General features: G+C 38.0%; 2 protein-coding genes across 12 annotated transcripts in view; one reads left to right on the top strand and one right to left on the bottom strand.

Moving 5' to 3' along the window:
- The window catches only part of DYTN (dystrotelin), a 73931-nt gene that overhangs the window by 37903 nt on the left and 23185 nt on the right, over positions 1-12843 (top strand). The gene's annotated exons all lie outside the window — the stretch shown is intronic.
- ADAM23 (ADAM metallopeptidase domain 23) overlaps positions 924-12843 on the bottom strand; it is a 65987-nt gene continuing 54067 nt past the window's right edge. For 2 of the 11 annotated variants that reach the window (XM_036387099.2, XM_036387097.2), the window contains one exon: positions 924-4122. In XM_036387099.2, the coding sequence (XP_036242992.1) occupies positions 4074-4122 (49 nt within the window). In that variant the 3' untranslated portion in view covers positions 924-4073. Of the gene's footprint in view, positions 4123-5889; positions 6995-7701; positions 7757-9939; positions 10031-12742; positions 12772-12843 lie in introns of those variants that run through there. The other 9 variants (XM_036387095.2, XM_036387094.2, XM_036387096.2 and 6 more) reach the window with 9 other exon arrangements.

The raw sequence follows: 12843 nt of genomic DNA on the forward strand, positions 1-12843 counted from the left end.
TGCCCCAGCAAGATCAATCTTCAGTGTTTGTGCTGGAACTGAGAATGTTTTCAAAAACAATTCTAAGAATTTTTTCTTGTGAAATCAAAAGCAGGTATGCATCTGTCTCTATATTGCTTTTCTATTCATATGCTGCAAAAGACAACTCCTGTTTTAAGGAATGTCTATTCTAATTATAGCTAAAATGCATGTATTTATTGAGTTTATGGATAAATCCTATATTTAAATGACAGGAAATAGATGTGAACAATAGTGGATCCATTAGTGAGAGTGTTCCCTCACTCTATCATTCTAAATGAGAAAGATGTTTTCATACAGGGTCTTGGGAGATACTAACACAAATGTGTATTTTGTTTCCCTGTCTGGAGCTGGAGAAAGCAAAACAATATCAGTAGTTATCTGGTAACTGTGGCATGCATGCATTTAACTTTCCCAGGCTGGCTTCACTAGAGTTAGTCTAAAAAAAGAAAAGGGAGATGGAGTTTCAGACAGTATTCCATTAAAGTGATGGCCATAGTTTCTGGTTGTTATGATCTAATTATTTAAAGAATACTTCAAGGGCCTTATTTTGGACTTCTTGTAATTATATAATTCAGATTTTTGAGCTGGAAAAGGCTTCCCTCCACTAACAAAAACTTCCAGGTGTCACTGAACTCAGTGTAGCCAGCAGCTGGGACTGAAGCAGGCTGGGCCCATCCTGGGTGCAGGGGCGCTGGTTCCATGCACGGCAGACAGGCTGCGTGCAACGTCCTCCCACAGACACAGCCTCACTGTGAGATTTGACACAGCTTGAGATCTTTCATAAAAGAAAACTCCATTCAGTTTCCACTACTACAAAGGTGATGATTCTTTGAACACAGAAATTAAATTAAACTGAGAGAATAAATAAGAAAAAAAAAGACTGAAAATTAAAAACTACTCCATTCCATGTTCATGACATTTTTAATACTCATCTTGCTAAGATGCAGAACAAGGACTATTGAATTTCCATTCATTAGCAGCCAACAGGATATGAATGAGTATTAACTTCAAACAAAAACTTGATTTATAACAACATCGAGTTGTGCACTTAAAAAAATAATTACAAAACATTTTTAAAAGGAAGAGTAACAGTGGAAGCAGTAATGAATATAAAACATGACTGATTAGGCTTAAAACATAACTTCAAGTATTCTATGGCATTTCCTCAGACATTTGTCTCATCTGTTTGTGCAATATCCATCTTTGCATAGTAAAGAAAAATTGGTTAGACTCCAGCCTTAAGTAATCTGTATCTTGACCATGCACCTATACAGCTGTTAATTGGCCTGGCAGACTTCTCTTTTAGGAGTATCAGATCAAATCAGTGAGATCATGCAGCAGACTAGAATGAGCTATACAGTTACCACAGCTTCTTGTCCAGCTGAATAGGTAAATAATGGAGCAAATGTAGAGTGGATGAAATGGAGGCAGAGTCAACCTGGTCTTCGTTTGGTGATGCTTTGTGATGAACGAGTTACTGCTAAATGGATATGCACTTCCCAAAGCACAGCGAGGGCATGTACAAAATCAACACCTATCAAATCCAGCTTTTTAACTGTCTACCAGCACAGGAAGCACTTCAGCCTGTACCTACTCTGAGCTGTATTGTCACTTGTGTTGTGTGCACACAGGGCAGAAAGTGTGTTCTTCCCATACACACAATGGCTGAGGACTGGAGCATAAATTCAGTCAAGAAATCCTAATTGCTATGAAACTGCTGGTGTAAATAAAAAAGTTACTCCAGCACTGAACATATATACATAGTAGTTGGGGACCACTGTGGTCTGATTTAAAACATCACATCACACACTAACAATGTTGTTTGTGAAATGCTTCTCTAAGGTTGATTACACAGGTAGTTTATGTATATCCAGTTGACTTTACTTATTATAATTTTTGATAGCACTGGTGGTTCTGTTGTGGGTTATGCTTGCTTTGGAAACAGAACCTGAAAAAAGTTAGATGTTGTGTTCCCAATCACAGCATTTTTAGAGAAACATAATACAGTTGCAAGTATTTTTGGTTTGTCATCAGAGAAATGTCACTAATTTAACTCTGCTTAAAGCCAAGTACGAAATTTTCAGAATAAGGTTTATAATTTCTATTAATGTCAACTACCTGTGTGTGCAGCACCTTTAACTTATAATGTAGTAAGTGTAAATGTGATTATGTTAAAGCTGATTGAAAATATTTAGTAACAACTGTGAATCAAAACCAATATATTGAGACTGTTGAATTGAACATTATCATAATAAGAAAAATAACTGAAATGAGGTTTTCTAACTCACAGGAAAATGTCTGCAGCATTTTTTTTATGTTTTGGCTCTTAAAGCTAACTTGGGAAATGGATTTCCTCTGAACAAAGATGCAGGAAGTAGTGTAACTGGGCTTCTGTTCTTACTAAACTACAACTTTTAAAATATTTTGGATCTAATTCTGATTATCAGACACAGCAATTAAATTTTCAGTTACTTCACTTACCAAATGATTTAAGTCAAGATTAAAAGGATGAGCCAGACTGTCCAGCTCTGTACTTTGAGGGAGCCCTAAACTAGACCTCTTCACAAACTTTTCTCAAGGCAGCTGCAGCCAGGTGGTTCCTAGGGACACAGGACTGCTGCCTGGGACTACTCTGTAAAAATCTGTGTTGGTGCAGAAGGTGTCTCTAAAAGTAATGACAGCACACCTGAAATTACCTGGGATTTTGCACATAGTGTGGTGGTGACTGGTTATCAGTAGCCAAGGGTCAAAGTATTAATCTTGCATTAAACTTTGAAAAGTGACATGCATCAAAGAGATACAAGGAGTGAGTTAAAAAGGTCAGTCACTTTTGCAAGCTGCTTCGAGTGGATGGGCAGAAGGCGAGAGAATAATAGCTCATTCCAAGCTTTAACATCTTTTGAGTATTTTAAGGCTTATTTAAGTTTTTATTTTACAGGATCTAGGCAGGAAAAAAAGTAGCTTTTCTTAAAAGAAAAAAAAAGAGCTTGGCACTTCTGTGATTAGTTTGAGCATGTGTTACTTATATCATGGAAAAGTCTGTATAACAGCCAAAAGAAGTAATTCAGACTTATAGTCAATACATAGATATGCATTTATACATTTTAATTGTTTTTGGTTTCAAGCATACAAACTTTAGATCACATCTGTTTGGTGTCAGAACTCCCTGCATCTGCATGCTGTTATCTGCCTTTTTTGAGCAAGCCCAGAACATCTGCTGTACAACATGCTACAGAAAAAAAGGGGAAGAAAAAAAACCCAAAACCAAACCCAACATCAAAAATAGATTTACATAAAGAATAGAACCTTTTTATATGGAAATTCTTTTCTCTTGTATATATATATTTATATATAATCTGTGAAAATGATACATCAAAATCTTATTTCCATATTTACACTTTTTCCTTCTTGGAAGAATTCCATCCATCATTCTCTAGCTTCCATACCCAAGAGGCTCCTGTCCAAGGTGGACAGTGAGCTTGTGGAGCAGGGAACCCTCAAGTCCAGCAGCAGAATGCACTGCGTGGCTGGAAAAGCTGTTGAAGCCTGGCACTGGCTTCCCAGTGGTTTGTATTTATTGGGCTGCAGATTCTGCTTAGGGTCAGCTTGCTAACTTGGTTGTTTGTATGTGAGCCATGCAGGTTACCCTTTCAAAATTAGCTCCTCATGCCACTGGAGTTTGATAAGAAAAAGGAAGTCATGCGAACTCAAGTGAAGTTAGAGTGCCAGCAGGCTGGGAAAGAATCTTTTGCAACTCCGTTATTTTGGAACAGTTCTCTTATTGCACTTGGTCTGTGTGTCTCCTTAATTTGAGAAAAGGAAAAATACACCTGATTTTTTGAAGCAGTTTGCTTGTACCACTTGTCAGTTAATGTTAACAAGAGAAAGGTGAATAGAGGAAGTATTTCCAACTTATCTCAACATCCCAACTTTGTGTTTATAGTTACTGTTCTCATGTTCTTCCGTACTGATTTAGTTCCTGTGTAGCTACAGCAAAGACATCATACCCAAAATCCAGTAGTGCAAGAAGCAGCTTTTTGAATGGCATTTCTTCAGATAGGGCCCTGCTGAGTTGGATCGAACCTTCGTTTTTTGACATTTCTTCCAGGTTGCATCAAAAGGAGATGGAAAGAGAAAAGTGCAAGACATTAGTTAGGTATAACAGGAACAAAGCCATTGCTAAGGTCATAGTAAAGTAAAAGGCTCACACTGACAGCTTAACCAAGAACTTTTTCAAGGGGTAATTATTTAAGGAATTTGGTTGCATGATTCCTACAGCACGATACCAAGTACAGGTTTCCTTGTGCAGTTTAAAGATCATGCTGGCACACAGAAATCAAGTATTTCTGTAGTATTTCAAGTGGTGCTCTAAATTTGTACAACTTTTCAGCTCCCAGTAACACATGTGTGCGCTAGGCCAAGAATGCACATGTTTACCTAAAGAGAATGAGTCACAAGTGCCAGGAATGGCAGCACTTCAGCCAGCAGAGGCTTGAGTTCTCAGAGCAAGTGCCCAGCTCTGGCTACACGAGAATTTAGTTTGTATAATCCAGTGTGACAAAAGTGTGTGTGCCTTTGTGAGCTCTTACCACACTATTGACCATAAGTGCTGTGAATCTTAGTAAGGAGCAAAAGACAGCTGAGACATTGCATTCGAAGGAGACTGGACAGCTTTGTCAGTTGTGTGATTAGAACTGAATGTTAACAGTGGCAGCAAGCTGGGGACATCCAATCTCCTGCGATGTTGATGTCCTATGTCACACAGCAAGACATTAGGAAGCAACAACAAAAGTTGGGTGCGACCTCCCCAGTATCTGGCTTTATGTGGGGCATCAAGCAAGGGGCTCATGCATTTCGTTTTACCATTGGGCATACACACCACTACCACCACCAAACCAACATGCAAAAAAATACAGAACAGGAATTCATATATTCCCTAAAGCTACAGACCAACCCCTGGATTTTTAATCTTCTGCAGCCCTGCTAACTTCTACCACTGCTACAATATTTATTCTATACATAAGGTTTAACTGGTGGTTTGGGACTAATGCAAAGGCAACTTCTTTTTGAGAGGACTTCCAGAGGCTGGTAATTCTTGGGAATCCTTGACTTTGGTTTGTGATTGGATTTGTGCAAGATGAGTGCTTAAGAACTGCTAGTTTCTGAAAGAAGATTACTGTATTCATCTTTCAGTCTTTTCCCCTCCAGGATTACTGTACTAATGCTCCTTTGGAATGAGGCTGACGTTATGTCAGTATCTCAATTACTTGTCCTCTAAACTACAGGTAAATTTGAGATAAGGAAAATAATTTTCAGGCCAACTTGCAAAACTGCCAGATAGGAAGCATGAATATTACAGAACTTGGTTAAATGTGAGTTAAAGGCTGCTGTGTATCTGCTTGTCCTACCAGTTTCAATGGGAAAAGGACATGTCTGCTTCTTTTCCCCCATCTCCTTTTAAATACTGTCTAGCATCCTTGAATTCAAGTACTACTGATAAACAACTAATTACTCAGTCCTTTTAAATCAACAATGCAGATGAAAAATCCAGGTGACATAACTTGTCCTTGAAGAGGACAAGTCCTTAAAACAGACACTGAATTACGTTGTTACCTGAGCTTATTTTAATTAAAGAAATAGACTTTATAATGTCTTAGAACATGGTATAGAGGACAGATGCCATGCTAGCTTCCCAGTACAATCTAACAAAACTTTTGACTTTTATCTTATCTGCTCTCTTCTAACCTGTTCTTCACTGGTGTAGTGTTCTAGTACAAACCTCATCATGCATTCTGTCCAAACCATATATTTACTTATTTCCTAGTTTTATTCAGCAGAAATACAGCCTTTGAGGAACAAGATACTGACCAAACCACTGCCTTTCTTCACTTAGGATATTCTGCTAACAATGTTGTATGAGGGAGAGAGACATGTGAAGAACTAAAATAAGAGCCTGAAATAGGGAACATGAGGTACAGTGTCAATAAGGAAACAGTACACACATGCAAAGCTTTAACAAGAGCTGCCATTGTGGCACTTCAGAGGTGAGCAGGGAGGTGTTACCCTGCAGGAACTGAAATTCTGTTCTGATTACCTGACCTGCTTTAACAACTTCAGCCTGAATTACCAAGCATTATAATACTAAAATGAAGACAATTAGTCTAACTTAAATTGGCAAATAGAACAAGTTTCCCTCTTCCCCAAGAAAATTACAATAAAGTAGAGTAGGTGAGTAGCGGGTTCTGGACATTTCCACCAGTTCTAGCTTTGAGTTATAGCAGTACAAGATTCCTTCTGCTATGCTTCAGTTAAATGGTAAGGGGACAGAAGTGTCCTCTAGGGAAGGACACACCCTAAGAATGATGATGCTTCCTAGTCCTTTGTTGGTTATGTGGAAGATCTTAGAACATCAAAGTCTTTGCATTTCAAGTTTTAATGCCTCTAAATAATGAGGGTCATTTCTGTCTGTAATCCAACCAGAAAAAGGGCCTCAAACAAAAAGAAAAGAAAGAAAAGTATAGGTTATTTTTAGTCAAAAAAGCACTCCATGCCATAGCATACCACTGCCTAACATGGTCATGTTTACATAAAAAAAAAAATCAGAAAAGAAAAACTCCCTCATTATCAAGAAAAGCTCCTCCCATTATTAAAATGAGGGACTAAAAAAACGCAACTTAAAATAAGTTGACCTGACTGACCTCCCATTTCTTCCAGTAGTTTGGGGAAAAAATTAGAAAATACCTCACATTTGATTCTAGCTGCTGTTTGTGCAGTGATGACTGGATTTTGGTCCACAATTCATGCTTGATGGAAATGCTGGTAAGGGACCCAAATCTCTTCCTCACGAAATTGCCACCAGCATTCCACTGCTTTAACTTGTGGAAACCTTTGGGGTCTAAATGCAACAGTCCAGACCAGTTCAACCTCAGCATCGGTTATAGCTGGGTAAGTCTTTGGTTCCTCCATGAATTTTCTGTTAAAGAAACAGAAAACCTTGCAGCTCTTTAGCTAAGAACAATTTCTGGAAATAGAATTGTGCCTACAATCAATTCTCTATCTGTAACTTTTGTATTCTGCTATAACAAGCAGCAGCTCTTCATGTACATTTCCACATCCCTCTTATTACCTCTTAGCAGTGTTTTCTTACCAAAACTGCTGTTCAAGTCAGTAACAAAAGCATTAATTGACTTGTATTACTGCAGTAGCTTAGCAGATGTGAGTGAATACATGCTAGGAAAAAAATTGTAGGCCCCTGAGCTACTCTAATGGTAAAAATGTCCTTCCTATGTTAAACACTGCATGTTAAAAGCTTGCACAGACTTGCTGCACCAAAATCAAGTTCTTACTGCTGTACTTAGATTTAAAAGTATGATGCAAGGCTCAACTGAGTAAAATCTACTTCTTAACAAGGTTTCTACCCACAGCCTTTAAGCCACCTGAAATGTCTCATGAGATTCTATATTCTGTAAAATTGTCAGTTAATATTTTCTTTCCTATTCTGTCCACACATTAACTTGATTTAAAATTAACCTTGGATTCATTCTTGAAACTGGAATTTGTTTGTTGAGCTGTTTTTCCTTTTTTCTCTCTGAACTTGCATCAATGTTTCTTTAACACTTCCCCTCCAACCCCCACCCCCCACCTCAGTTCATGAACAAAGTTTGCTTAGTTGCAGCTTACGTTTGATATGGACTTGACACCACAGTACCGTATGTTCATATGAACATCTGATAACCTGTGAAACAGAAATCACATCTCCCAGTTTGTAAAGCATTAGCTACCTTCTCTCATAGTTGCAGAGACTAAATATATCACTTGCTTAAAAAAAGGAAAAGTTAAAATCCCTTTATTATCCTCATCTGTCCCTCCAGATCTATCTGAATCCAGATATTGGGGGTCTACATGTGCTAGCCCTCTTTGTGTACAAGCTGAAAAGCCTCTTCTGTTCCCCTCTGGCCCCCAGAAGAAACATGCACTTCAAGCTGTGAGCTAGGCCAGGCCAGTGTCTTTGAGGTTCTGCTACAGAATAAACAGTTGTATCTTGCTCCTGTGACAGGAGGAGCTTCAGGAGGCATTTCCAGTGCACATCCTCTATAGGCAGAACAAGCTTCTTCCTTTGGGCAAACAAATGACACCAGGGTGCAAAGCTGATCACTTGTGAGAGCAGTTTGAGAAGTGTGAAACACAAAGAATAAATAATCAATTACATCCTGTATTGTTTAGGACAGGGAGGGATTGTCCTACTCCTTTCTTTCATGTAAGTTCTCAAGCTCTGTGTCTGTTGGAGGCAGGGGCTGCAGTGCTGATGGCAAAGGGCAAAGATGGCCAGGGCACAAGACAGCTTGAAAAGACTCAGAGGAAGAACTGACTAATTATTTTATCTTTTCATGACATCGATTTTGTTTTCAGCAAACTACCTTATGCAATACAACCTTATCATCTAGGGATGCACACCCTGTTTCTGCAAAATCTGTGAATTGCTAAGTAATGGGCAAATGCCTCTTACTGTAGAAAACTCATCCAAAAGGGTAAGCAGACTTTTTTTCCCCCAACAGAATCTTGCTCGGTTAATTCCCATGGGCACCCTCCAAACAAGCACTGAGAGAAAAATGAATGTGGCTGAGTCTGAGAACACCAACAGTGACAGCCAAGGCAACAGGGACTAATTGCCTTGTCCAGGAGAAAGGGCAAAGCCTGATTTGCTGCTTTCAGCAGGCCTGAAAGAGATTTTGAAATATTTTCCTTCTATATGCATAGTTAATTAAGGCCAGCTGAAACTTCAAAAATACAAGAGTATAAACCAGAAGTAAAACATTTTCAGGTGACCTCTGAAAGTGAATTACAAGGTAAGACCTAATCACTAGCCTCTACTTTGATAACTGCCTTAATCAATTAGGGAATAATTTTTTCTTCTCAACTTTGACATGAAATATGAATAGAGGCCATAGAAAATTTTCTTTGAATTATTATTATTACTAATTATTCTTCTTGAAGAATTATGGCTTATTGTTGTATCATGGCTTAACCTTGATTCATATTATTGAAAAGAAACAGCAACTTTAAATGCCATGAGAAATCATTTCTACTTAATTACTTCCATGATCTGTTAGGTTATAAACACTGTGAGAGAGTTCTCCCTTCTAAAGGGAAAACTTTTTTACCAAATACAGGCCGTGCATCTGGGCAAAATGGACACTACAGAAAGGGTAGGAATTAAGTACCTTTGTACAAGACTCTCTGTTTGCTCTAACAGAGTAGTCAAGTGGAATGACTAATCTGTTTGTCCTTAGAGTTACAAAACACATCAAACTAGAATTGGGAGAGAAATGCTTTCATCTTTCAGGAAATAGCTCAAGATTTCAAAATGGTCTCTCTAAACCTAAATTTGTTTAAAAAAAAAAAAAAACCCTAAAAAAAAAAGTCAGTAACCACAAACAAGTTAGGTCTACTATTCCAGAGTCAACTACGTCAACACAGTTGCTCCTGAAAACGACTCTGCTCCTTCCACCACTGACCATTTATATGACATCTCTTGTTGTCAAAAAGTTGAGTAGTTTGAAAGTACTACTACATTCAAAATATGACATGTACCTTTTGGGGGCTTTTAACCAATACAATCAGCTTTAATGCTAGGGACAGAAGGTGAAAAAAGACCTTGTTCCTTAAGTGTTAATTTAATTTTCATGAATTCACCTAATTCTTTTCTTGTTATTCAACTTTGCACCCTGATAACATTTGCTATTTTTCAAATCCATTTCCTTCACTTGTTTACTGCATGTATAATTTCTTGTTCAAAGCAGTGTGTTAGAGTCTGGGGGTTAACTTGGAACTCTTGTAGCAGGAACTCAAAACTGAGTGATGTAAGCAAGAAATAGAAATGCCAGAGCCACCGAGGAGAAGACATGCGGCATTGCTTACTTAAAGCCCCATCCTGTCCCCCCAAGGACAATTGCTGCTACCAGGATGGCACCAGCGATGGAGCCTATTATAAGATTGGTGGCACTAGGACCTGTGATAAAGGATTAGGGTAAGACAACATAAGAACCAACGACTTCATTCACATTTTGTGAAGCATCTGAAGGGTAGTCAAACAATTCAGGGAATATGGACAGCACACAAGGTGATGCCTCTAGACCGTCTCAACAAGCCCAACTTAACTTACTTTTCTTTAACAATAGGAACAAACAAAGCTGTTGGTCTCTGCATTGTGCTATGCTGACTTCTACCATAGATAAAAACCTAGTATTAGACAGTGAATTCCATTGTAGCTTACTCCATTATCTGCTTCATGAACAGTCAGCTGAGGACACTAAGATAGTTGTGAATAATTCCTTAACTTAGAGGGAAAAGGATAAATGCTGTATGTTTTAAGACTACAGAAAACGAGAAAGAAAGAAAGAAGAAATCAAAAAGCCCTCTCTTTTTTCATGGAGCTCCTGAAAGGTGCAGATATTTTAATTTGAGCTGAGAGCATCCAGGCACCACTTGCTCATCAGAATCCAGATACCCTACAGTTACGTCAATGCTAAATATACAATTGTTTGACAAAAGCAAAGGATTATATAATAGGGAACGAAAGTTGAAATAAAAGTTTATTTCCACTAAGCTTTCCAAACATCAAAGCATCTCTTCATCATCCTCAAGAAGCTACTGAACAACAAAGTGGAGAAGGGTGGAGCAGAAAAAAGAGCAACAAAAAGAAGCAGCACAAAATATGTTCGCGCAATTTTCTGAAGAGGCCAAGAGAGCACCTAAAGAAGATATTAATAATTGACCCTTAAGTGCTCTGTTTACACAGGACAGAGGTTTGAGTAACATTTGCTCTATACAAAAACTTCCCATGCAGTCTTTGATGTAAAACATTGCAAAATGAAAACTCAACAGTTCTTCTGCAGCATATCACGCACTTTTTGTTCAACCATTTACATATTCAGGAATAGCCTTCAAAAATAGATCCTACCCCTGTCCCACTCTTCCCAAACCAACACTTCTACACAACAATTGAAATTTTCCTAATTAATTGTTCTGAGCAGAGTTTGGAAAACTGTCACACAGCTAATATAAGGAAGAAAGAGGAGCAGCCAAAGAGCAGCAAAGAAAGAGCAAGGGCAGCTGCAACAACTGAAAGTTTTAAGCTGTTAGGTCAATATTATAAAACCTCCTGCCCAACCCAACAGACTGCAATAAGCACTTGCCCTAAGTTTTAAAATTTACTGCAGCCACCTAACTTTATTACTTCCACTACAACTTTCTCACCTCAGGACTTCTGGACATTCTGATTAGCTAAAAGAAAACAAAGTTTTAAAAATTGCTTCCTGCAGTTCCTACACAAAGAGTACTCAGGAACATTAATAACATAGTTGGACTGAAGAAAAATTTAATGAGCTTTAGAGACAAACAGTGGACAAATTTGACAACAAAAATCAAAAGGTAATTCTGCACTATTTGGAAGAATGTATCTTATTTGGACTTAACTTTAAGTCACACCTGGCTCAAATTAACAGGCTTGAGCATGGTGGAGGGTAAGTGCCATCCTGCAGGCATTGTTGTTCCAATTAAGGCTTGCTTGTAACAGCAGCCTAATGAGCCACCATATCTGACTGAGATCTACTGTTTGCTCTGGATTTTATCAAATGATCTCACAGAACAAAGGACTGAAAACACAGCAAATGATTTATCTGTAATAAATTTGCCTTGAAAATCTATAATAAATAAGCCTTGAGAAGTTCTAAAGCCAATTTCTTCCTAGCCATAGAATGCCATCTTCTCACAAAAGAGGTATAATGATTACTTTATAATAATGTAGTCATAACTTAGATAAAGATGTGCCAAATCAAAACTTTTACATCCCTCTTCTCACTATGTTCCCTGGTTGTTAATGCCCAGGGATGTGTATCCATTTCAAAGAGCACATCTAATCACCAAACATCAGTTTATTCTTTAAATAAAGAAAACCAGTATTGGTTTTATTTACTATAAATATTAAATAATTCAATCAATTTAAACAGAAGATGATAATATACTAAAAAATTAGGCTCAGGTAATAGAAAAGTACAAATATTTAAAAAATCAAGCCTGTAGAATAGGTAATATGACTGAAGAGCAACCACTTATTTATGAGACTGGAGAACTCTAACTGTTGAATCCCAGTTTCAAAATACAGAGATCTAAGAGGATCACTGATGGGTCATTTTAAGACAGACTGTGCACATAAAAGTACTTAAAATGAAAATGAGATTACTTTTATGTGTTATACCTTACTGTAAGGATCTATGCCTTATGTTTTATTAAGCATTACCAAATAAATTGTATTATTAGTACACCAGAATTTTGCTACCAGTAAAGGGACGTTTATGAAGAAAAATAAAAATCCATATAAACCTCTCTAGTCACTGCACTCAGATGCTTGACAAACCAGAAGTAAGAGGCAGGTCTTAATAACCACCACACTGTGGGATCATTTCCCATCCAGACTATCACAAGAAGCAACACTTTGGTACGTTGTTCTTTCCACCACAGCACTGCCATAACCTGCAGACACAGATTTGTCAGGAGGAATCTCCTGCAGATTCCTGCCTGGCACACCTTCTTTTCCTGCAAGGACACTGCCCCAGCATGGCTCTCGTACCATCCCTGGCCATCTTTTAGGACCCTGATACAAATCCTACTCAAGGTGTTAAAGCAGAACACACCTGAAACTTCAGCAGACTTCAGACTATCCCCAAAATCTTCATCATCATCCAAGAGATTCTACAAGAACGAATACACACCATTTGAAACTCTGCCAGTATTAGAAAAGGCAAGCTTACTGCAGACTGTCCT

Source organism: Molothrus ater, chromosome 7, assembly GCF_012460135.2.
Source record: "Molothrus ater isolate BHLD 08-10-18 breed brown headed cowbird chromosome 7, BPBGC_Mater_1.1, whole genome shotgun sequence".
Lineage (NCBI taxonomy): Eukaryota > Metazoa > Chordata > Aves > Passeriformes > Icteridae > Molothrus > Molothrus ater.